At 40.9% G+C, this 25,932-nt stretch overlaps 1 protein-coding gene across 1 annotated transcript in view; it reads right to left on the bottom strand.

Annotated features, from left to right (window-relative positions):
* CWF19L2 (CWF19 like cell cycle control factor 2) overlaps positions 1 to 20,392 on the bottom strand; it is a 121,475-nt gene extending 101,083 nt beyond the window's left edge. The window contains 8 exon segments of the mRNA XM_044919343.1: positions 2,130 to 2,181; positions 2,183 to 2,224; positions 8,258 to 8,377; positions 9,124 to 9,234; positions 17,778 to 17,837; positions 17,839 to 17,901; positions 18,624 to 18,734; positions 20,289 to 20,392. Of these exon segments, the coding sequence (XP_044775278.1) occupies positions 2,130 to 2,181; positions 2,183 to 2,224; positions 8,258 to 8,377; positions 9,124 to 9,234; positions 17,778 to 17,837; positions 17,839 to 17,901; positions 18,624 to 18,734; positions 20,289 to 20,381 (652 nt within the window). The 5' untranslated portion in view covers positions 20,382 to 20,392.
* Positions 20,393 to 25,932: the final 5,540 nt, after the last annotated feature.

The raw sequence follows: 25,932 nt of genomic DNA, 5'->3' as shown, positions 1-25,932 counted from the left end.
ACGGAGGGGGGGGGCGGGGGATGGGGAAACAGGTGATGGGGATGAAGGATGATGAGCACAAGGTGTGTTGTATGCAAGTGCCGAATCACTAAATTGTACACCTTTAACTGAGATTACACTACATTAACTAACTGGAATTTAAATAAAGACGTTTTAAAAAATGAGTAAACTGAATTCAGAGAGGTCAAGAAACTTTCCCAAAATCACACAGCTACTAAGTGGAAATGCCTAAATTGTAATCCCAAGTAGCCTAACTGCAGACTCTGAGTCCTGAACTCTCACCCTATGTCACCTCCACACAGCTCCTTCACACTAAAGGGCTAGCACTGTTAGGTGCCTGACCAGCTCAGCCCGACCACTGGTCTAAACAGAATGACTACACTATCCGCATATGCAGTCAAGCCTGCAGATCATTTAAAACTTAATGTCAACTCTGGGATCTGAACCTCGGACAGACGGAACCTGTCATTTCTCCTCCTAAGTAAGAATAATATGGGAGAGGTAGGTGGTGAAAGCCTGATATGAAGGGGAAAAGAAAAAAGGCTCTCTAAAAGCTCTGTATTAGGTCATTCTTCTCATCATGTCTTAGATTATGCTGTTTCAGGCAGCTGAAAGATACTACCTACGCTACAACTTTGACTCTTCCACATTCAAGAAGTTGAGAACCTACTGGCTGCAAATACCCAAGGATTCAGTTTGTCAATTCTAAGCGTTCCCCACAGGTTCACTGACTAACTGTCCTCTGACAACAGTGGAGGCAAAAGCGAGGATCGAAAAATTAGCCCGACATAGGAATGGTCCAGGGAGCTAACCTACTGCCCTAAACTTTAGCTTTTAAATTATTAAAAAAAGTATCTCAAAGAGAGTCTTGTGTGACTACAGTTACTATGTTACAATCCAGCAGAGACATTTCTACCCAAGCTGAAAAACAATAAAGAAAATGCTACAATTACTAGCAGCTTCCCAAAACCACTACAGAAAAATTATAAACAAACCTACAGGGCGACTCCAGGGACATGTCCACATAAAATATAAAAAGAATTTTTATGAATGGCCAAAATAAAAATAAACAATACAACAAAAAGCAGAAAACTATTCTGAAAAACCACTAAAAGGAAAAGATAACCCCGTAATTGACACTGCCACTCTCTCTGCACTGGGTTAGCTGGAGTTACACACACTTTTCACGGACTAGTTGTTGCAACACGTAACTGGCATATAAATATTTTTTTTTAATATTTTATTTATTTATTTGAGAGAGAGAGAACGAGAGACAGAGAGCATGAGAGGGAGGAGGGTCAGAGGGAGAAGCAGACTCCCCGCCGAGCAGGGAGCCCGATGCGGGACTCGATCCCGGGACTCCAGGATCATGACCTGAGCCGAAGGCAGTCGCCCAACCAACTGAGCCACCCAGGCACCCTAAATATTTTTTAAATTATGGTTTCAAGTGTGATTATGGGACACTTAAATATTTTATCTCCATCTGCTGGAAAATAACAGCACTATCCTAAGGTAAATAACAAATTTTATGAGTGCTGGCAAAGTAGGAGTTTCTGAAGATATGAAATCACATCTTTAATATTTATAGATTATTTTCATGAAATCTCAGACTTAATACTTTACATTTTGTTAGAGAATTTGTAACAAACCAAAGCATTATTATATCCTCACAGAATCATACTTTGTATTAATCCATCCAAAACAGAAACTCAAATATGGAAAATTATCAAGTATAAAAATATATACAGTTAGTCAATTTGCTCCCAAACATATATAGTCAAAATAATCTTCCCAGGTACTAAATTTAAATAAGGCCTCAAAAGACTGCACACATTTTATTTGCTTTGCCATTATGTTATCTGAACTGTCAGTAATAATCCATAGGTGCTCATAACATGAAACCATATGGGTTCCACATCAGATAATCAATAAACTTACAGTTGTTTTGCAAATACAGAAACAAACACAGAGAATTGCGGACATAATCAAAACTACTACAGCACCAAGCAGAAATATTTAATATTTAAATAACCAAATCTTGTCAATCTACTAACTAACCTTGGTCATTCCCTTAGGAATACCAAGTTATAAGACATGCCTGTGTGGCTACAACCAAAATCTAGAGATACCTTTGGTAAGTGATGACACGTTACAGTCTTCTGGTGGAAGACCTGTCCCCCCCATCTTTCCAGTATGGATTCAATTCTCTCTCCAGCAGTCTGGACTAGAACGAAACATTTTCAGAGGTCATTAACTATGTTAATAAATATCTGAGACTCGGTTAACAGTTGTAATGTTGGACAAATATTTAAAACACTCCTAAGTGACACTCTTCTGTAACTCGCAAAAAAATAACATCTAAATTAACATTCATGCCTACTATGAATCAGATATGCTCTAGATGCAGAGGATCTAATAAACAATCAATGTGCCTAACTAAGCCTTTGCTAGCTTATGAGACAGTGAGGAACAGAGACAATAAACAAGTGACTGACAAGGGCTTTGAGGACAGAAGTGCAGAGTGGTAAAGCCACACACAATTTAAACCTCTCTCACAGTGAAAGATCAGGGACTTTCTAAAGGAAGTAATACGTGCAGCCTTAGACCTAAAGAGGGGCAGGAATTAGCCAAATTCTCTTGTGAGGGAAGAATCCACAGAGATGCTCCACAGAGAAGGAATAACAGCATGTTCATAAAACCCTAGAGGAAATAGAAAATTTTCAACGAACTTAAAATTATCCAGACCGTCTAAAACCTAGAAGTATGAGTGAGTAGTGAAAAGAGGCTAGGTTGTAGAATCATCAGGGATGAGGGTCATGTGCTGTTGGGGTTTTATGCTGGGGCAATGGTGAATCATGAGAGTGACTCTGAACTATACAAAGAGCAAAGAGTGGAGGAAAGACTGAAGAAGAGCAAGATCAGAGGCAGAAATCCAGTCAGATGATGGTGGCTACGACTAGAAAAGAGCTGACGGCAGCCTCGTCACCATTCAAGCGCCTCCTGTGTTCCGAGCACTGGGCCAGGCACTGCGGCTCGAATGAATAAGGCCGACAGTCCTTCCCATCAGAACAATGGCAGTCTGGAGACAGGAGAAAGACAATGAAGCAAGTCCGATACGGCTGAGTGCTGTGAAGGTAAAGCATGCTAGAGAGCCACAGACTGGGGCATCTGACTTGATCTCAGAAGGTCAGAAAATGTTTCTTAGAACTAATACAGCAACTAGATGAAGAAGAATGAAGAGAGTTAAATGTTATTTTCTAGTACTATGAACCAACCACAGTACTGAAAACAAAAATGGTGGATAAAAAAATTTTTTTAAGCTTTTAAAGAATATTTGTGAGCTGACAAAATGGTACAGAATCTTCAAAGGACAAAATTTAAGTTCAAGTAGAAGATAAGCAAAACCATAAGGATTTGATGTTTAGTTTGTACCAAAAAAGTTTCCATCACCTCCCTTGTTAGACTACTGCAAAACCTCCAAGGGTCTATAATCAAGGAATTTTTTCCAGTGGTCTTGTGCAGACACTCAGAGAGATACACATCAGCTTCTCAACAGGATACAAAAGCCTGGAGTTACACACCGAGGAGAACACTTGACAACAGTCCAGACAAACTGTGAGATATTATGTGAAAATATACAACAGTAAAAGGACTGGATGTATAAACAACTACCAGCAATCAGTAAGAAAAAGACAACCCTAAAAGAAAAATAAGCAGAACACATAAGCAATTCGTACTATAAGAAATCTGAATGACAAAAAAAAAAAATGAAAAGATCTCTCACGGTAATCAGTCAAATGCAAATAAAAACAATGAAATGTCATTTCTCACTCATTAATTAGCATGACGAAAATTTAAAAGTTTGACCATATAGATACTGAGTATGGTAAAGAAACATACACTGTTGATTGGGGTGCCTGGGTGGCTCAGTAGGTTAAACATCTGCCTTTCGCTCAGGTCATGATCTCATGGTCCTGGGATCGAGCCCTGCATCGGGCTCCCTGCTCAGCGGGGTGTCTGCTTCAGGATTCTCTGTCTCCCTCTCCCTCTGCCCCTCCTCCCTCCTCTCTCTCTCTCTCTAATAAATAAACAAATCTGAAGAAAGAAAGAAAAAGGAAGGACGGAAGGAAGGAAGGAAGGAAGGAAGGAAGGAAAGAAGAAAGAAAGAAGGAAAGAAAGGAAGGAGAGAGAAAGAGAAAGAAAGGATAGATAGATACACTGTTGGGGCAGTATAAGCTGTTACAATCTCTTTGCAAGTATTTATAAAAGAAGAGAAGTGCATATCTTATAACTTAGCAATTCCACTTCTAGATGCGCACCAGGGAGAAGTCCACACACACGCATGAGAAAATACACACACGGATCTTCATTTAGCATTGTTTGTAAATAGTGAAAAACAGATTCCCACAAAAATGGACATCTACCATATGGCACAGTTAGATGATGAAAGACTACATAGTGATTAAAAGGAATGAACCAGAAATAAAATATATCAATATAAATCAATCTCTAAAACACACTCAGGCCTTCTAGTCAAAATGGCTTATAGAGGTTCCATTCATCACAATCTCTTTGCTCAGGACAAACAGAAAAGATACACAAAATACAAAACATACTTCAGTTCAAAACAAGATAAACATCTTTGTGGACCAGAACAGAACAGAAATGTAAAGTGGTAAAGTGACCTGAATACCACAGGCCTTACTGGGCTCTATGTGCGAGCAGAAAGTAACAGCCCTTAATTAGTTCAACTGCTGTAAGATAATAAATACTACAAACGCTCCAAGTGAAAGAGGAACGGAGCCAGTTCAGCACATGAAGCCAAGGACTGGGGTGCAGACACCTCCTGCTTGCAAAAGAAGGTTGAGAAACCGGTAGGCATCTCTATAATGGTCTATAGACTAGGTCTACAGACACATGCTATCACCCATAGATTATAGCACAGTGCGGGCAGAAGAGGCCCAGACGACAAAGACACAGCCTTGAGCATGTGTTTGCAAATCTTTTTGTGACCCTCACCCAAAGAGAGACTGTATGTGTGCTTGGATGTGTGTGTGTGGGTGTGTGTGTGTGTGTATCCAAAACAAAGGTTTTAGGAAACAAAATGTGGGGTGCCTGGGTGGCTCAGTCGATTAAGTGGCTGCCTTCAGCTTGGCTCGTGATCCCGGGGTCGTGGGATCGAGCCCCACATCGGGGCTCCTTCTTCAGCTGGGAGCCTGCTTCTCCCTCTCCCTCTGCCCCTCCCCCTGATTGTTCCCTCTCTCCTTCCTTTCTTTCCTTCTTGGAAAAAAAAGTATCTTTATTACACATAATACATGCTAATATTTTATATTTTTAAGTGCTGATTGCAATAATTCAATTACATGACCTACATTTTGAAAAACACCAGCCTAGAGCACAAAAGAAATGATATTCTGAAAAAACCAGAGGAGACATAAAATCAACACACTTCACACTGAAGCTTCATTGAAGGACCATCATCAGACTTCTTCCCATTATCTTCATTTTATCCCCACTCCCATTATAAGAATCAACATATGATTCTAAGGCAAGGTCCATTTATTTCAGTTAAAGAGGAAAAATTTCTTAGTACATACCAAGTTAGGCCTTGAAGGATAAACAAGATGCAGACTTACAGAGAGAAAGAGAATTCACTTAGAAAGAACCAGATGAACAAAGAGGCAGAGCCAGGAATTTGCAGAGACATATGAGGGAGAGTGATTACACTAGTTTGGTTGGGGTACAAATTACCTAAGAGAAAGAATCCAAACCAATGTGTTTGACTCGATTCGTGGCAGCTCTGGGGTCGGGGGTGGGGGCCTTTAAAGGAGAAGAGTGCATATGGCATCTTTCTTTTCCATGCAAGCTCTGAACAAGTTATAAATACAACAAAACCTTAAGGAAATAAAAGACAAAAACTACCTTTATTGCTGATGAAGGCTAAATTGGAAGAGAACTTTTCTTTCAGTAAAAACCAAATGGGCCTATTCACTGAACGGCACAATGAGGCAGACTTTCCCAGGTGTAGTCAGCACCTAGCCAACCCCACGTCCCCTGACCCCACACATGAGCTCTGCAGGCAGCCTGGTCCATAAGCAGGAAGCGCAGGGCTAAGCCAAGTCTGCCCAGTGCATTCTTTCCCAGTTTTCCAGAAGAAAATTTACTCCATATCCTCAAGGACAGAATGAGGAAAGAGGGTGGCACAAAATACCACTAGTTGAGCTTCTTCCACCAGAAACATTAGAAATTTTTTTTTTTTTTAAGATTTTATTTATTTGCCAGAAAGAGACACAGCGAGAGAGGGAACACAAGCAGGGGGAGTGGGAGAGGGAGAAGCAGGCTCTCCGCCGAGCAGGGAGCCCGATGCAGGGCTCGATCCCAGGACCCTGGGATCATGACCTGAGCCGAAGGCAGACGCTTGACGACTGAGCCACCCAGGCACCCCAACATCAGAAATTGTTAATACATTACCCTTCCCTTGAATCACGAGGACTTCTAAACAGAGTAACACTATGATCAGAGCTGTACTTTGAAAAGATTAACCTGACATCCATCGTAGGATGCTGGGTGAGAAATGAAGAGCTTATTGAAATTGCCCACACAAGAGTAAATCAGGGCCTGAACCCGTTCCAGGGGCTGTCCCCAGTTCATCACACACACGAACTCCACTACACATGAGACAAGTGAGGCACACAGAGGAGAAGACACACAACTAATAAGGGACACTCCAGCAGGAATGAAAAAGATGATACACATGCAAAAGACAAAAACTCCAGAGGCAACTGAGCAGATCCATGGATGCTGGCTCGAATGACTCAGACAAGTTCATATAAGTGTTTGTAAGAAAAGATTATGTTAATTTGAAAGCCTGGAATTCAAAGCTGGAAAGCTGGTGAGATAAGAAAAAATTATTACCGCTTCTTAGGAAAATGAAGATGGTTTTATGTAATCATATTTCTAAGAATAACTGATCACTACTTCAATCTGCTAAAGATATTCAAGGGTTTACTATGTTCTATGGTTTGATATGGAGAACAGGCCTAACCAGGATATGTAAACAGAACATAAGACCACAAGCCAGGTAACCCTAACACACCAACACATCAATGCCCAACAATAGCAGAGCAGGATTTCAGAAGCACGCTTGTCATGGCCTGGATAATCCCAACCTCCAGACCTCATGCAGCTCCACGCACACTGGTCATCCCCCTGGTGCTACATGTGCTCTCCCTCTCCTCTCTGAACACAAGGACTCCGACTCCGTCAGATCTCAGAGACAAAGATACATTCCAGAGCTCAGTCAAGATGCTCCCAAAATCCCTGCCCTCCACATGTTCCATATGAATAGCTGCTTACTTAATAAGCCAATACCATGTACCACACCTGCATTTTCAGAATTAAAATTAAAGGGGGGGGGGGGCAGACAGAAAACAACATCGCTCACAGGACTTACGATCATTCTCACCTTTTTGATTTATTTGTCCCTCTATGGTGTGTTCAAGGTAAAGACGATCTTCTTGTTCACTAATTCTCTCTTCAGGTATATTCAATCTGTTGTTTACTCATTTATTGAGTTTCTAATTCTAATTCCAGTTGTGGTATTTTTTATTTCTACAAGTTCTTGTTGGCTCTTTCCCAGATCTCCCTTCATAAAAATCTTTTATTTCTTACTCACATTTTCCATACTGTATAAAGCTATTAAATACTCCAACAGGTAAGGTTTTGTGGGTCTGATTCTACTGTTCATTATTTCACGTGACTGCCATTTATGGACTATCCTTGTATTTTCATGTATCTTGTGATTCTAGATTATAAGCTTTCTTCTGGGAAACCTGTGATGCCTAAACTGACAGCGTGATCCTCCACAAAGCACTGGCATCCACTCCTGCCAAGCACTTCAAAGTACTATCAACACGAGCAGACTTTCAAATAAAGTCTCACCTTGAAGAGTTTCAGATCACACAGGCAGCACAGTTCAAGCCCGAAACTCTTCTGAATCCAAGCTGTGAACCAAACTCAATATTCCCAACTATATACGCCATGGATTTATCAATCTAGATAGCATTAAACTGGCTTCCTACTGCTGTAGGAAGATTCATCTTTAAGAACTTCTGCCACATTTCATAGTTATCCCCACTAATGTTATTAAATACCACAAAAGAGAATATAATATTTCACAAGTAAAACTGCATTTATATAAATATGTCATTGCTTATTAAAGGCAAATTGGAAGTTAAAGCATTTTCAATACTCTTACCTGTTCCAGGGCTTGGGTTTTCTCTTGCTCTATTTTCCTCAGAGCCTCCTTGTCAGCTTTGAGTGATGATAAGGACACAGTTTTAACAGACATAAAATCAACCGTCATCCACTCATCTCTCTGTTTAAAAAAAAAAAAAAGTTATTTCAATCTAAATTGATTAGAAGTGAACAAAAAACACTTGGTAACAACAGCAGGGCCTCTGGGCACACAAACCCAGCTCAAATCCTACATCTGCCCACCCTGAAGCAAGTTTTTTAGTCTCTCGATGCCTTAGTCTCTCTCCTGTAAAATGTAATAAAATTCATACCTTTTAGGACTGCTTTCAGGAGTCAACCAGAGAACAGATTTAAGGCGCACAGTCTGGTGCCTGACATGGAACAGGCACTCAAACACCAGTCCCTTCCACCTTTCTGTGCCGCAGGTAACAGCATATAAACCGTATTCCCATGGCAGCAAATGAACAACAGTCCCAAATCTGTGAACTCTTCTACTCTAAGTACTGCTAACCGAAATTATGACATGATGCAGTGAAGGGAAATAAAAAGTGACCGAACTCTACTAACTCAGATACAGGTAACAGTACAGAGCTTCAGTACAGGAGAGGAAAGTGACGCTTTTCTAGCCACAACCAACGGGAGGAAACGCTCTGTGGGACCAGAATAGAGGTCAGTACTCCTTTTCTCACAGAAGAAGAACGAAGTACAAAGACTAAGCAAACAGCATCACTGCCAGAATTATTCATAGAAGTACATACTGTTTTCAAAGTCTAATTTTTCTCCTGAAGCAATTATAACCATCTGTCATTTTAACATTCATCTATTCTTAGCTGTTCACACTTCTTTCTTTAAAATCAGATGACTTACCTGAATAACTGGGTTGTCTTCTCTTTCTGAATTTTCACCTTTCACTTTCCAGGCCTTTTCTCTGCCAGGAATCTGCGATGGGACAGCCTCAACCCACTCGTCTTCAGAGCTCTAAGAATATTTAGCATATAAGTGAAATTCTCAAACTTGCAGACTTGCATATAAAAATTCTGTGCTGTTAAATGGTGAACTCGGTTCCCTAAAAAAAAAATCCTTACAGTAGGCTTCCCCTTTAAAAAGCTACAATGAAAATCTGAACAAAGAACACATAAACCCACTCTTTTGGGATAAGCCCATGAAACACCATGACTGTTGTCATGCCGAGGGAAAGCGAAAACAAAAGATTAGAACTGACAGCAGAGAACTCACTTCAACACAGAGCTTCAGTTCCTACCAACATTAAGCAATACTGACATCTTTGTTTAACTAGAACAAGGGAAACAACACTCAAGTAAAAGACTTTGCCTCTAAGTTTCAAATTTTTAAATTTCCCTGGGTCTAAAAATGCAGAGATCTCAGTTAACAGCCAGGCTGGTAAAGCACTTTGTTACTGTGTTTAAATACCAGATTATTAAATCAGCTACAAAGTATTTAGCCAACATCCAGTATGTGCTCAGCATTATGCCAAGTTCTGGGTTCTGTTTTCCACAAATACATCAATCAACTCCTTCTATGTTAAGTACTGTAATAAGTACTTCCGCATATGTTCTCAAGCTGACTCCTTAAAACTACCCTACATAAAATACTATTTGGTCTTAAAGAAAGGCTTCCCAAAATTAGGTAACTTGCCCAAGTTACATGGTATCCAAGTAGGAGAACCAGAATAGAAATCTAGATCTTCCTGGCTCTACCATCTACTCTTTGGAGCTGTGCAATATAAGTGCAGGAAAGATCCTAGAAATCACCTAGCACACAACACTGGCTAATGCACAGCAGAGGAACTTGGAGGCCAAGGGAAGAAAAAGAGGATTTCCTGACTAAGAACAATATTCCTTCATTCCACAAAGTTCTGGATAATTACCTAACTGGAGAACAACAGTATGTCTGGTAAAAGGTACAATCCACGGGCGCCTGGGTGGCTCAGTTGGTTAAGCGACTGCCTTCGGCTCAGGTCATGATCCTGGAGTCCCGGGATCGAGTCCCGCATCGGGCTCCCTGCTCGGCAGGGAGTCTGCTTCTCCCTCTGACCCTCCTCCCTCTCATGCTCTCTCTCTATCTCATTCTCTCTCTCAAATGAATAAATAAAATCTTTAAAAAAAAAAAAAAGGTACAATCCACGTGGAGTAAACATACCTGTGTGTTGGCACCTCAACTGCCAACTGTCTCCCAATGCAGAGCAGACTTCATTCATTCATTCATTCATTCACTCAGGCTTTGATTTGGAGTTATAGAAACATTAGAACTAGCCAATTACATATATAGTTGTAATTTTTAAGATCATCACTATAAATACGTTTCTGGCCTACTCACAGTTACACTGTCAAATCAATTTTGAAAGGACTGCACATGTCATGACGAACACAGGGTGATGTATGGAAGTGCTGAATCACTATATTGTACCCCTCAAACTAACATAACACTATGTGCTAACTAACTGGACTTTAAATAAAAACTTTTTTAAAAAAATCAATTTGAAGACTTGGTTCCCACCACTTGGTGTTATCCACTAAAAAGGGAGTTTATAATCTGAAAAAGTTAACACATTCCTCGGGGGAGTGCCAATTTCCTAAGATCATGCTTTAAAAAAAAAAGAGTTTACATTAGTGTTCCACAGGATTCTGGTGAAGGCCTTCTTTTTTTTTAAGATTTTATTTTTAAGTAGTCTCTACACCCAACGTGGGACTTGAACTTAAAACCACAAGATCAAGAGTGGCATGCTCTCCCAAATGAGCCAGTCAGGCACCCCTCGAAGGCCTTCTTCTGAAACTACAGGTTTTCTGTACCCTCTGAGATGTTAAGCCATCACTTGAAAGTCACTGATCAGGTCCACCAGCTGCTTCAACATCACAGCCGCAAACCAGCTCCACCCCTGCATAAACCCCAATCATCATGACCTTTACAACTTCAGTTGAGCTAAACTCTCAGTCACAACTAGTATTCCTCTTACTGGTCCCTGGTCAGCTCTCTCTTCCACTCCCTTGGCTTACTCCCCTTTGAAACATTTATCAGTTTTACATTTACTTGTGTGACTATCTGATTAATGTCTCGTAGTAAGTTCTATGAGAAAGCAACCACATATGCTCTTGCCCACTTTGTATCCCCAAGACCTTGCTTAATACCTTGGCAGAGAGGTGATGCTCATCATCTTCTTACACAACTCCCTCAAGTTTTCTACCAACTCCCATTCCCCACACAGTCAGCAAATGGATCTCTCCTCTTCCTCGATCAATAAAACTGAAGCCACTTTAGCTTCCTCCCAACCTCCAACAAAACTATTTATGCCGGTGCCTATCCTTATTTCCTGTTAACTCTTCCTCTTCAAGGCAGGTCCTCCTCCACAGATCTTGGCCCCAACCACTCCTGTTCCTCTAGGACCATGCACCATCAATTGTCTCCTTCTCTTGCAGCTTCAACCGAAGCTATTGACCTAGAAATATGCTCACGTATTCCCCATCCTGTGTGTGTGTGTGTGTGTGTGTGTCTGTGAATGAGGGAAGAAGGGAAATCTTGATTACCCTTGTGTCTCCCTCTAGCAGCCATTTATCTTCCAACTTGTACTCTAAGCCAAATTCTTAAAACAGCAGTCTATCCCCTCTCACTGTCACCCAGTCCTCAAACTCTATCGTACGGCTAATGTCCCCATTAACCTACACAACTTCAACGGTCACCACTGGTTTCCACTTTGCCCAGGGCAGCAGAATGTTTGTGTCTTTATCTCCCCAGACCTCTGCTGAATATAACTCTGGACAGCTCACCATCTCCACCCCCATGACCTTTCCTAGTTCTCCTCCCATTCCTGGTTTCTTCTCCATTTCCCTCACGCGCTTTTCCTCCTGTGCTCAGCCCTGCAATATCAATGCTGTTTGGGGTTCCATTCTTTGCCCACTACATGTTTGAAGCTCTAAACATTCCCCTTTGGCCAGCAAATCCACTCTCATGCCTCGAGCTACCACCAGCTGTGCTGAGATCTTGCAAATCTGTCTACCCAAAGTTTCAGTGATTTAACCAACTACCGACTATATTTGGATGCCATGCTGAACTCACTAAGAACAAAAAATTAACCCATCATCTCTTCCGTAAAACCTGTTCCTCCTCCTCTATTACTGAATTCAATTACATGCATGGTACCACCAACCACCCACTTACCCACGTCAACAATCTCAGGATCAACTTACCCCTCCCATCGAAACCTACTATTTTCATTTCCAAAGTATTTCTCAAATACATCATAGAGTGAACACCACATGCCTACCATGGGAGCCCACTTCCATCCCTGGCCACAGCCGATTCGTTCAAAGGTAGGTATCTGACCCAATTCATACCAATCTGAGTTGCTCTCCAGGAATTTGAAATCAAGACTAAATGGGGCTGCTCTAAAACTAAAGAGAAATGGAAACGCACTGGCAGAAGCTATTTTTGTCATAAGGATTAGAATTCAGCAAAAAAACTGATCTGTTACCAAGAAAAAAATTGAACTCAGAGAAAAACAAACATGGAAAATGGCAAGATGATTCATAAAAGCATTCGCAACTCTAATTCCAGCCATTCCTGAAACTCAGCCGCATTCCCATACCTACATGTCCTAGGACTTTTGTACTCTAATAATAAATTGCCCCTTTTTTCTGAATAAGCCAATTTAAGTTTAATCTCTGTTACCTGCAACCCAGAGCCCCAGCTAATACATGCCCCTTCCCTTAAAGTATCCTAGATCACATCCTCTTATCTCTCACCTAGACAACTGGAATAACCAAATTAGTTTCCTGGGCTCCAGTCTTTCCTGCTCCCCTTCTTTTTTCCAACCCCCACCCTAAATAGACCTGGGAGTAATATAAAGAGAACACATCTGACCTCTTCTATGGCTCCCTGTCACAAAGCTCTTCTTCTTTCTTGCCAAAAGAACCCTCTTTTATTTGGAGACATAATGTGCCTCCCTTGCTGGAAACTGAAGACTTATGATCAAGTGTCCAACGACATGGAAATAAAGGCATTATGCGGGACTTTCTGGAAGTCAAATGATGAAAGAGAGGGCATCCTCTTTCTTGTTATCTAGACTAAGAGCTAAGGCTGTAATGCCGAGGGAGTAGCAAAACAGTAGAAGCCTTAGTCCCAGAAGACCACACTAGTCCCAGACACCTGCCTGATTTCTTTCATAGGAGAGAAAAGTTAACTATCTTGTTTAACCAATGACTATACTGTTCTGCCTTGGCATCATGAGATTACACACTGAAATTATGTATCTATTTATCTAACTAGAAAATGAGTTCCCCAAAGGCCTGAAAAAAACCTCTATTTTTGTATTCCCTGTGTCTATACCAGAGTCTGATGAAGAGCTGACATTCAGTAAAGGTGCACTAAAATTAATTAAATCCTCTTTTTCTACTCTTCCAACAGCCCTAGTCAGAAACTTTAATTAGCAGCTAGCATTCAAGCATTTTAAATACCAGGCACTGAATGAAAGAAACCTCAGTGATACATTTCGTATTATTATTCATTCACAGAACAGTGAAACCTGGACAATTCTATAGAACTTGCCTGCCTTCATTCCCTTTCTACTAATTTTGTTTCTCATTTTCACCACTATACGATCACCTCAATACTTTTGCACAATTGCTGTTCCTCCTCCCAAATATGCTATGACCTCATTTCTTCTGCTGATTTTAGTTTCAATCCTCCACCTTACCTTGGAGAATTCATACACCATCAAGCTTAATGTGCCTCCTGACCTAACACAGCTCCCAGAACTCTTCCTCTCAAGTGTGGCCTTCGTAATAACCACACCCCTAATCGTATCAGAAAAAAATCCAGAAGATAGAACCAAGAGAGCAAGTGCTACCAGTAAATATTAAAGGAACCTGAGGACTTCTGCTTCTGACCATGACAAAATAAACGGCATCAGAATAAAAATACATAGAAATAGAAGTAATAATAGAAAATATTTGAAACTATTCTCAGAACATTGTATCTCAGTAATACAGGGCTGTGATCCCTGAAAAGGGAAACAAATGGGGTGAATGCGACAGCTTTTTGCCTTGAAGCACCTCCCAGACCAAAGCACAAGGAAGGGAAACTCAAGCTAAATATGACAATCTCACTGAGCTAAGGAAACAGTATTTGTGTCAGAGGATCTTGCCCAACTGCAGGCTACTACAAGTATTCTGAGCACGTTTAAGGTAGGCTAGACTTAGCCATAATAATCAGTTGGTTAGGTGTAGTAAATGTATTTTTGACTTATGATATTTTTAACTTACAATGGGTTTACTGGACATAACCCAATCGAAAATCAAGGAAGATCCATAATTACATTAAACATAAATGATCTAAACCACTGCTATCTAACAGAATTTTTTTTATACCTACACTGCCTAGTACAGGGGCCACTAACCTAGCCAGATGTGATTACTGAGCCCTTAAAAAATCTGGCTAGTGAGAATGAAGAAATGAATTTTCAACCAAATATAACTTTAATGAATTTTAATTAAATTTTTAAAAGCGACATATGGCTACCATATTACCTAGTACAGAAAATCCTCTAATTAAAAAGGAAGAAATTGATAAACTAGGTAAAAAAAAAAAAAAAAAAAAAGCAAGACCCAAATAATCAGTCTACAAGAAATACATTCAATAAAACCAAAATAGAAAAATTAAAACTCAAGGAATAAAAAGTGATATACCATGAAAAAAACAAATAATAAAACTGAAGAGAGTTTATTAATATGAAACAAAGTGACCTTAAACAAAAATGTTAAGTGAGATAAAGAGAAACATTTCACAATAATACAATGGCTAGTTCATCTAGAAGATATAATAGTACTAAATGTGTATATACCTAATAAAGCTTCAAAATACATTAGGCAAAAACACAAAACTAAAGGAGAAATAGACAAACTTCTACAACTACAGCTAGAGATTTTAATACTGCTTTCACAGTAATTGATAGAAGAAAACAGAAAATCAGTAAGAATACAAAAGACTTAACACTATTAATCAACTTTCCCAAACTGACATTTATAGAACACTACACCTAACAGCTGAATACACGTTTCAAATACAAATGGAATTGTCACCAAGACTGATCACAGGCTAGGCCATAAAATTAATCTCGGTAATTTTGTTTTTGAAGTCCAAGATTCAGAGGGGTTTTACTGTTAGCCTACACATTTGAGAGGTTCTTCCTCTTTCTCTTTTATTTGAGTATAGTTGACACACAATGTTACATTAGTTTCAGGTGTACAACTTAGCGATTTGACAAGTTTATACATTATGCTACGCTCACCACAATGTAGTTACCATCTGCCCCATTACATTGCTATTATAATCACTGACTGTATTCCTTATGCTCTGCTTTTTATTCCCGTGACCTACTCATTCCATAACCAGAGACCTGTACCTCCCTCTTCCATTCACCCATTTTACCCAACACCCCCAGAGCCCTCCCCTTTAGCAAACTTCAGTTTGTTCTCCATATTTATAGTTCTGGTTCTCCTGTTTGTTTATTCATTTTTTTAAAATTCCATTCATGAGTTGCAACAAAAAGACATATATATAGACAACCCTTGAACAACAAGGGGATTAAGGGCGCTGACTCCCCACATAGTCAAAAATCCACATATAACTTTGGACTCCCCAAAAAACTTTACTAATAGCCTACAGTTGACCAGAAGACTTACTGATAACATTAACAAGATTAACATGTATGTTATATGCTATATGTATTATACACTGTATTCTTATAATAAAGTAAGCTAGAGAAAAGAAAATGTTAAGAAAATCATTAGGAAGAGAAATTAACATTTACAGTACTGTACTGTATTTACCTAAAAACCATTTGCTTATAAGTGGATCCATGAAGTTCAAACCCATGTTGTTCAAAGGTCAACCATATTTCCAGGAAAGAATAAAGAAATATAACAGGACAATGTGTCTCTAATAAGGGAAAGCAAGTACCCTTAATCAAATTACATAAATGTTTACTCAGCCTAGCAGATCTGTCCCCACGGGACAGAGATTCTTAACCTGTGATCTCTGCCTAAATTCCGGTTTTATAAATCCCACTGAAATAAACAACTTTGTATATAAATTTCTTTTTGGAAAAAGGATAACTTAATTTTTTCAGGATCTCAATGGGATCAGCAACTCAATCCACAATTGTGGAAACAGTGCCTCTACCTTCTTTTCACTTTAAGATTTTCTAACTGACTTTGTCCTGAATTACATTTAACAATTTTTTTTCCTACCATTACAAAAATATGCTGGCTACTTGACAAAACTATCCAGCTGTATTTCTCACTATGAATTCACAACAAACTGCATTCTCATATAAGATAGGTTTTCATGAGCCATTTATCATCTCAGGGTGTACTGCCCAAAACTCAGTTCCTAGACGTACAAGAGGACCAGACTTTGGTCCTCTTTAGTGATTCAACTGCACATACAACCCTCTGAAGGAGACCAACTAACCCTCAACATCTCTAGCTCATCACTCTCTAACCACAATGTACCTCTTTTTTTTTCCCCAAGATTTATTTGAGAGAAAGAGAGAGAGAGAGAGAGGTGCAAGCAGGGAGAGGGGCAGAGGGAGAGAATCTCGAGCAGACTCTATGTCCAGCATGGAGCCCAATGTAGGGCTCTATCTCACGACCCTGAGATCATGATCTGAGCTGAAATCAAGAGTCGGAGGCTTAACTGACTGAGCCACCCAAGTGCCCCAACAGTGTACCTCTTTCTTCCTGAAAATCAGTGTGAATGGTTTACCCTTCCTCTGTGAGTCCTCTTATCCCAGAACTGGCTAGAGACAGAGCCAAGACAGCATTCTCTTCCTTTTGACCCCAAAGATAAATATATAAACATGTCCTATTTTAAAGACTAAAATGTTAATTTCTATTAAAAAATAAGAGCAACAGACTCTCAAATGTCTTTTTTTTTTAAGATTTTACTTATTTATTTGTCAGAGAGAGAGAGCACAAGCAGGGGGAGAGGCAAAGGGAGAAGCAGCCTCTCCACTGAGCAGGGAGCCCGATGGGGCTCGATGCGGGACCCTAGGATCATGACCTGAGCCGAAGGCAGACACTTAACCGACTGAGCCGCCAGGCAATCCCTAGACTTTTAAATGTCTTAAAACTCTTTTATTTTTCAGTACTGTCCTTCCCTTGCATCTCCTTCCAATTTTCCAACTACTTCTACTTGATGGCCTTTACTCCCGTCTGGTTCCTGGTGTTCCTCTTTCTTTTCAACATCCCTGGGCAATCCATCCATTCGAACAGCTTTCCCGAGCAATGACTTCTAAATCGTATCCCCATCCTCCTACTTTTCTCTGTAACTTAAGATCCATTTTTCCAGTATTTCCTGGACACCTCCCAGTAGATGTTTGCCAGGCATTTTCATACCCTAACTAGTAATATTTTTTAAGTTCTCATATATTTTACATTTCTATACATTACTCCTTTAAATACAATTTTCTCAAGTAGCTGCTTTGGTTAGCTTTAACACATACTTACTGGTGAACTATCTGTTGACTCATTGCTTTTTTCATACTTCTGTTTCCTACTCTTTTTTTTTCTTCTCTTTCTTTACTTTTTTTGAGTGTTTATCTTTTTTCTTCTTTTTCTTCAGAGAGTGTTCCTATAAATAATTGTTTTAAAGAGGTAAGGAATTTGGTTTCATCTTACTTTAAAACAAATATTGTGAAGGAAAAAAAAAATCTATATTCCAAAAACTACATTTCCATGAAATGAGACAATACACAGGACAAAATAAAATCTTCTAAGAAACTTTAACAGGCTTCTATAATATAGGCACCACTAATAAATCATATAGCTGAGATATCTTTTCAGAAAAATATGAGGGAAGTTTTAGTCTTAATATATTTACAGATTCATCTGACAGATATAATCAAATAAATACATTTATGCTCAAATGTATGCACACACACACATACATATACATATATCCTCTGTGGCCCCTAAAGAATTTATAAAAGATTATTGGGTCATATAATATATAACAAGACAGTATAAATTAAAATTATGGAAATGGAAAACAAGAATTCAGACCAAAAGAACATGACATTAAACTTTAAAATGCATAATTTTTTAGGTCCATAAGTTGATACAAGTGGGCCAGAAATCTGCTAAGCTTTCTACCAGTCAACTCAAGTAACAAAATCTGCCCAATGTTATAATGTCCAAAATATTAAAATATATTATTTCTGCCAGAGATAAAATTAGTAATGCCACCTGTGATAGTCATTCTGTAACTTTTCAAAAGAGTAACATAAAGTTATTTCTTCCAATATTAACAAAAAAGACAGATCTGTTACATCAAGTGAACCTGTTAGTAGTCACCTGTGAGAACTGTTCAATTCGCTCATTCACATCAGGTAGCATCCATGTATCCTCACCCCGAAGTCGTTTAAGTTCTTTACACCTTTCTTCCTTTTCAAAATTGGCTTTAGCCTGAAACAATGAAAAAAGAAAAATTAACTTATCCAATTGCTTTTCACAAAAAAAATAAATAAATGAAACAAAACCATTTTCCACTTTCATATAAGGTCTCATCAGTTATTGTCTGTCCCTTTCCAGGAATTTGCTTCTACCAAAGTGTAGGAAAGATTAAAAACAGAACAAAACTCTCCTTCCACATTACCAATCACATCACCAATCTCTAGTGAATCAAGGACGAATCCCGGGACCTATAGTAGATCTTCCCCTCTCCCTAAGCTCCCTACCTTAAATAGGACGTGAATCTCCTTTTTCCTTCACCATCCCACTGCTACTGCCTGAGACTTCCATAACTGTCAGGAGACTGACCATGCCTTCAATCTGCAATGCCCATATCCTTCTACCCAAGCCCCCAAAATGCTTCAGGGAGAATCATCTTTCTAAAACCAAACGATCATATTGCTAATTTATAGTCACCTTTCAACAACAGTCAAATAAAATAAGTTCTTCCTAAGAGGCTGCTTCTGCCTTTTCATTCTTTCTCCAAACTCCAAAGCTGGTTTTGGTCCTTCCCAAACTCTATGCATACCTCCACTATAAAATTTACCTTAGCTTTCTAACCCAACTCGCTCCAGAAACTGCCTAAAATAGCAAAAAGGTAAGGATGAAGAATATTTATTATGCATATAGGTTAGATATGCTGAAATCAGAGAACAATACCAACTTTTCACCTATCCAACACTAATGGCCCACTCTTCGCCTTAAACTCTGGGCATAGTCATCATGCCTCCCCGCCTCCTCTACCAGCCCCTTTTCATCTGCATTTATTTAAAACTCTTCCGTCTTAAAACCAATAAAAACAAAAACCCTCATTTGTACACTATGTTGCTTCCAGCTACACATTTTCCCCTTCAATGCCACACTTACTACATCTTGTCGGATAATACAGTTTACTTCCCCCGTTCCTTATAAGTTACCTCTATACATCTCCATCTTAGTGAGAAATACAACGTTTCTTAACCTTTTTCGAGGGACTACATTTTCTGAGTCTCTTCTGTCAACCCTTGTATGGATCGGTAAGGATTTACAATAACCCTGGAATCGATACCAATAATAAGACAAGAGAGGGAAACGGTCAAACAATCTACTCCAATGTGCCTCACGTGTGTTTCTGAGAACGGAAATGTTTATTTCAGATACAGAAAGAGCGAGGACTGAGGCTGTCACATGCGCTGGCAGAATCGTCATTAGTGGTGGAGTTCCTCAAAAGTGCACAGATCCAATAACGGAAATACCAAAGAATGGACAAATTAAGAAGTAAGGAAACTCAAGAAAGAAACAGGCCTTCCTAAAAAGAGAATGAGCAGCTGGAGGCTACCAACGCATCTAGGGAGGCGGGAAATAACCAAGAGTTTTCGGGCATCCCAAAGGGAGACCCTCACGCAGGTAAGGTGAGACACTGAGGTGGCGAGAGAAGGGGGGCGGGGGAAGGAGAGCCAGAGGCCTGGCTCCCACGAACCGTCCACTCCCACGATTCTAAATGACTCCAACGCCCCAGAACGGAGATACCTGGCGCAACACCTCGGCCCTGGCAATCCTGGTCTGTTCTTTTCGTTCTTCGATACTCCTCGCACTTTCAAATCTACCACTGGTAGCCGCCATTGTTGTTGTCGTAAAACTAGGAAGCCGGCACACACACAAAAAAAAAAACTCAGTTTACGACTGTCGTAATTTAATAAACAAAAGGGGACTTCCGCCTGGAGAGGGTAGAACGGGCGCTGCTCCGCCTACGGAGCATGCGCGAATGTGAGCGTCACTTAAGGCTCGGTGATGACGCCAACTTCAGGGGTCAGAGGAGACTTTGCCCAGTAAGCTGGGGAGCTGGGCTCCCTTCGTAAACCGGACTCTCTCGCCGCAGGAGTAACGTCACTGTACATTTATTACGCGCCATGCACGGTACCAACGGCATTCTCACCTGTTTCCTCTCAAAATCTACCACTTAGCAGCTCGTCGAAGTTCAGTCCCTACATCTCGAAATTTTCCACCCAAGTGCCCTTCTGGGCAAAGAATTTCCGTGTGATGGAGGGATGTCCTGAAGGGGGGAGGGAAAGACCAATTGCTCTGAAGTTCCGGTGCTTTGCTACAATTCAAGAAAACTTTCTTTAAATAAAAAGCAGCCCTAAACCTACATACTAAAAGTACGCGCCGCGAACTTGGGAAAATCAGCCCAGGACGGCCAACATGCAGACCTATTCTAGTAAAATCATTGGATATTAAAGGGAGAAAAGTACCTGGAGCATACAGGCAGAAAGATCGATTCAGTTCTTTTTTTAATTTTTGTTGTTTAAATTTATTTTTTCGTAATGATAAATAAATGTGGCATCAATAATCCTACATGGAGATTCGTCTCTAAAAGATCGGTTACTGAGGACAAAAATGAATGTTATCCAATATATCAAGTAAATATGTTTACATAGTGTTTTTAAATCGTTTTCACCTGTTAGTTGTTCATCTATTCCATTAAATATAAGTTCCATTTATAAACTAAACTAAAATAAATAATAATGGAATTTGTGTGTTTTGTGTGTGTGTTATGTAACAAATTGAATGAATGAAGATGGATCCGGTTGTAAGAGAAAGCACATCAAATTGGCAGCGGACTTGACAGGCCGTCTTTCTCTTCCAGTTCCTCTCCTTTTCATTCCCTTGCTGTACAGTTCAGCCCCAAGTCATCTGTTGGGTGGGCTGAGCACGGTGTGCATGTGTGCAGGGGCCGCGGGGAGGAGTGCTCTGAGCACAGATGGGTGAGAAGGTGCTCCTGTGGCGGAAGGGCAGCAGGGCGGGAAGTGCATCCGTGTGGGAGGGGGCCTGAGTGGGATGACCTAGCCCAGGATGTCGGGGCTTCGGTGGGGTGAGGAGGACGTCCATGCCAGGAAGGGAGCCGGGAGGGCAGCAGATGCTGGTTACGACCTGGATGATTGCACAAAGAAGTTAATATACTAGGTTGATATCCCTGTTGGAGGATGGAGTTTCAAACATGGAAATGAAGCAAACTCGAATGAACCCTGTGGTGTTGAATTGGAATTGGAGGTATCTGTAAGAACTCATGTCTTCAATATACATAGGTTGATACAGAAATAAAGGCATTTCTGGGTATCTGTATCTTTGTATCTATATAATCTGTCTCCCTAGTTCTGTCCATTAAGAGGACCTGGGAACAGCAACACCCCAATGTTAATGACCGTATCTAGTGCCCAGATCTTGGCTTTGACAATTTCGAGCTTTACTCAAGCCCTGTCGTCCTGAAAACAGTTGTTTTAGTGGTCAGGGATATGAATCTGCCCACCCTCTTGTGTTCCAGGAAATGGCTTACTGTAAAGAACCATCCTACCCAAGTGATTTAGATAAAACTTGCTCATGACCTCCTTATGTACTGTAACAAGGCCTTCTAAATATGCATCTCCAACCCCTCAGAGGCCAATAAAATGTCCCCTTACTTTATTCTGCATGTATTTTATGCATTCAGTTGGGTGCCTCAACACAGGAAGACATAAGCTGAAGGAAGAGCAGTGACTTGTGGGTCCACCTGACTCCACTCTAAAATAGGCGGACACGTAGGGATGACGTACATGGATCCACACATGGATAGAGAGAGCAGACGACTGAGATCTTCGTTTAACTCTCATCTAGGAAATAAATGAGTTTATGTACTTAAATTATTTATGGTTTTTAATTACTTGCTTACTTTATTGATCTATTATGTATGTATCATTCTAATTTTACTTATTTAAAAATTTAGTTTACTTTTATCTTATTTAGAAGGTAAGTATTTATGTTTTGTTTTTGCTAAATTGTTGCCTTTCAACAGTTATAATAAAACAGGGGCATGCCTAATAAAAAGAAAGATTGCTCTGAAGTGTTACGCTCAGAGGAATGGTGTGGTTTGTAGGTTTCCATGTACACTGAAGATCTTTAATAGCGTGCCAATATTTGATATATATATTTTGCCTCAGTTATCCTGTTTTAACTTTCTAACCTTCCTCTGATTCATCAGAGAAGACTGACAAAAATTATAGATTTGTGACTTCATGGCAATGAGATCCCAAGAGTGCTTTATTGATGCTCATTTATTCAATAAATATGCATCAAACATAGACTGTATGACAGGCACTATACAAAAGCTGAGCCTACGAAGATGAAAGCTGTTGGTCCTTTCTTCAAAAGCTTACCGTCTAGCAGGGAAGGCAAACAAGTAAACCAGAAATTACTCACTGACCTTGAGCTCTCTCGAATGAACCGTGCATGTGCCTGTCTCAGGTGATTTGCACATGTTAGTCCCTCAACCTGGATAACTCTTTCTAACTTATGTCAATATTTATACAGTGTCGACAAGACACACTCAGAGAAGTCTTACTTATATCCCTGTTCCCTTACTCTTCTATAGGTAATCATTTTTATTAGCCTTTGGTTAACCTTCTTTAGTTCCGATTTGAAACTATAAGCACAAATGAAGCATACCAGATATTACGTGCCTTATGATGTGATACAATAGGAAATACATTGCTGACAAGTTATTTTTGCCCAACAAACAAACCAACCCATGAATTCATGGGTCCAACCTCTAGATCTAACTAGCTTATTGAAAACACAGGAGCTAGAGAAACAAGTTAAGTGACATAACACGGAAGTGATCAAACAAATCCAGAATTTTACTACACCTGGAGATTATAGAACAAGATATACATCTCTTCCTGATTCCTTTTTACAGCTGCATGGCATCCTATTGCAAGAATTTATTCATTCATTTATGGCCTGTTTTCCCCCACCCAAAATAAGTGCTCTTAGAGCAGGGATTTTAGTCTACTTTTGCTTCAGTGCCTAAGACAGTGCTGACCATAAATATATGTTTGTGGGGGCGCCTGGGTGGCTCAGTGGTTAAGCGTCTGCCTTTGGCTCAGGTCATGATCCCAGGGTCCTGGGATCGAGCCCCACATCGGGCTCCCTGCTCCGCGGAGAGTCTGCTTCTCCCTCTCCCACTCCCCCTGCTTGTGTTCCCTCTCTCGCTGTCTCTCTGTCAAATAAATAAATAAAATCTTTAAATATATATATATATATATATGTTTGTGGAATTTCAAGCATATGGCGGCTCCTATAGAGACATCCCTGGGGTGATTAGGACCGCAGGCGGTGGGTGGGAGTGTGGCATGCTCCCAGGTCAGTGTTGAGACTTCTGGAAAGGCTTCCTATAGTCACTATTCCTAAAGTGAATCTTGCAACGCCTGTAAGAGCAGAGTAAAGGGCCTGAGGTGGGGGTGACTTCTGGCAGAGAGCACAGCATAACTAAATAAACAGAAGCACAAGAGCACATGACCCTTTCAGGGGGGAGGACAGTGAACTGGCTGCCCCCACATGTAACACATTAGCTAGGGGTGAATTAGAATGATCCCTTTTTCTAATGGAGCAACTTTGGGAGAATCCTGCCTCTCGGAATGGCACACTGACACTTGATTCTATCCTTGGGTTTCTTCCTTGAAAACGCTGCAGAGGTTGAAGGTCTCGTGCTGCTCAAGCCTGGGGACAAAAGGAGTTTCCATCGCCTTGAGGAGAGATGGCCCAGTTGTGAGACTATCTCCTGCCTGGGGCCCTCCTTCTTTGTCTCCTTTACCTTCCCCATAAAGGGGTCTCCGCCCAGGAGGTTGGGCATTGTGCTCACGCAGCTGGCCCACGTGTGCGGATTAAGGAAGATTGGGGTAAGCCTGCTCGCTCTCCTTTGTGCCTCTGGCTAACTCAGGGATAGGGGGAACATATGCATCGAAGGGGAGAGGTCTGATAGGGAGCTGGACTTACATGTCTAAGTTAAGAGTCTGCAAGAAGCCACGTGGTTTTCAGTTTTCTAGGCTGTGAACTCCATCCTTTAAACTCCAGGGTAGGTTACTACCCAGAAGAATGATGTCTCGAAGACTGTCTGATTTGATTGCTTGGAACAGGGAGGCTGCGCATCTCAGGTCAGGGTAACCGGCCGAGGCAGAGCCAATGGGGGGGGCCGCTGCACCTGCTCACCCGGTCCCACAGGCAGCCAAGAGAGCCCGCCACGGAATATCCTCTCTCCTCTCCCGTACGGTTTGCACAGTGACCTCGCATCTCTGTCAGTCAGAAGGGCTTTCGAAGGTCGTTTCATTGTGGAGAAAGAAACAGCCCTTCTACTGAAAGACTCACAGGAAATGGGCATAGGAGGAAAGAGAAAGACTAGAATTTTTGATACTCCTTTATTGCCACTCCTGTTCACCTACACAAGGCGGGCGAGAGGCCACCTGATGCTGTCACGGGCGAAGATCAGAGCGGCCCGCCTTGCCCGCACCTGCTCTCGGGGTCGGCTCTGCCCCGGGCCCGCCACTGTGGAGAGAGATATGCAGCCCAGTGAGGCCTGCCCCTGGCCAGATCCTGACGGTACCCGCTCCCATCCCTTGCTGAACACAGCCAATGCTCAAGGGACGATGGGATGTTGAAATCTGGTGTCTGCGTGAGTGACGGACAAGTGCAGGGCTCGGAGCTGCATGGCTTCCATCCTTCTGTCCCTCCACACCCCCAACCCCTAGTCACAGGAGCCTCCTTTCGGCATCCATTCCCTCCAGAGGTCTTTGCACTTGGCTTGTCGTTAATGTCTCAGATCAAATGTCCCCTCCTTGAGGATGCCTTCCCTGACCACACAATCCACCTTCCCCATCCTGACACTGCTCCCCAATTAGTGACACACACCCCTCCATTTTACATTCATGCTATCGCTTCCCTCTACGCACAACTATCCTGACTGGTTGGGGTTTGGGCTGTTTTTGTTTTTGCCCATCTGTTTGTTTCCTACTGTGTCTCCAGCACCTGGCAAAGCGTCTGTCACATGGCAGCTCGAAGAATTCAGTGAATGGAGGACTTTATCTAAAGAAATGTATTAATCTACTTACGGTTTTAAAAAAACTCTTTGCAAACCTCATTTGTTTGAAATTCATACTAATTCTTGAAGGAAATCAAAAGTTATCAGTTCATACAGAAACTCTCAAAAACGTTTTTCTACAAATTGGCTAACCTGCTCCATAAAGAGAACTTGTTAGAAAAATGCTTTACCTGTCTCTATGGGATGGGTTCTGTATAGGGGTTAAATTCTATCACCCAGGGGTAAGGCAGGCACAGCCAAAATTATCCTTGAAAATCCTTCAAGTTG

Source organism: Neomonachus schauinslandi, chromosome 11 (assembly GCF_002201575.2).
Source record: "Neomonachus schauinslandi chromosome 11, ASM220157v2, whole genome shotgun sequence".
NCBI lineage: Eukaryota > Metazoa > Chordata > Mammalia > Carnivora > Phocidae > Neomonachus > Neomonachus schauinslandi.
The sequence above is the reverse complement of the archived record's forward strand: the minus strand, read 5'-3'. Positions and strand labels throughout refer to the sequence as shown.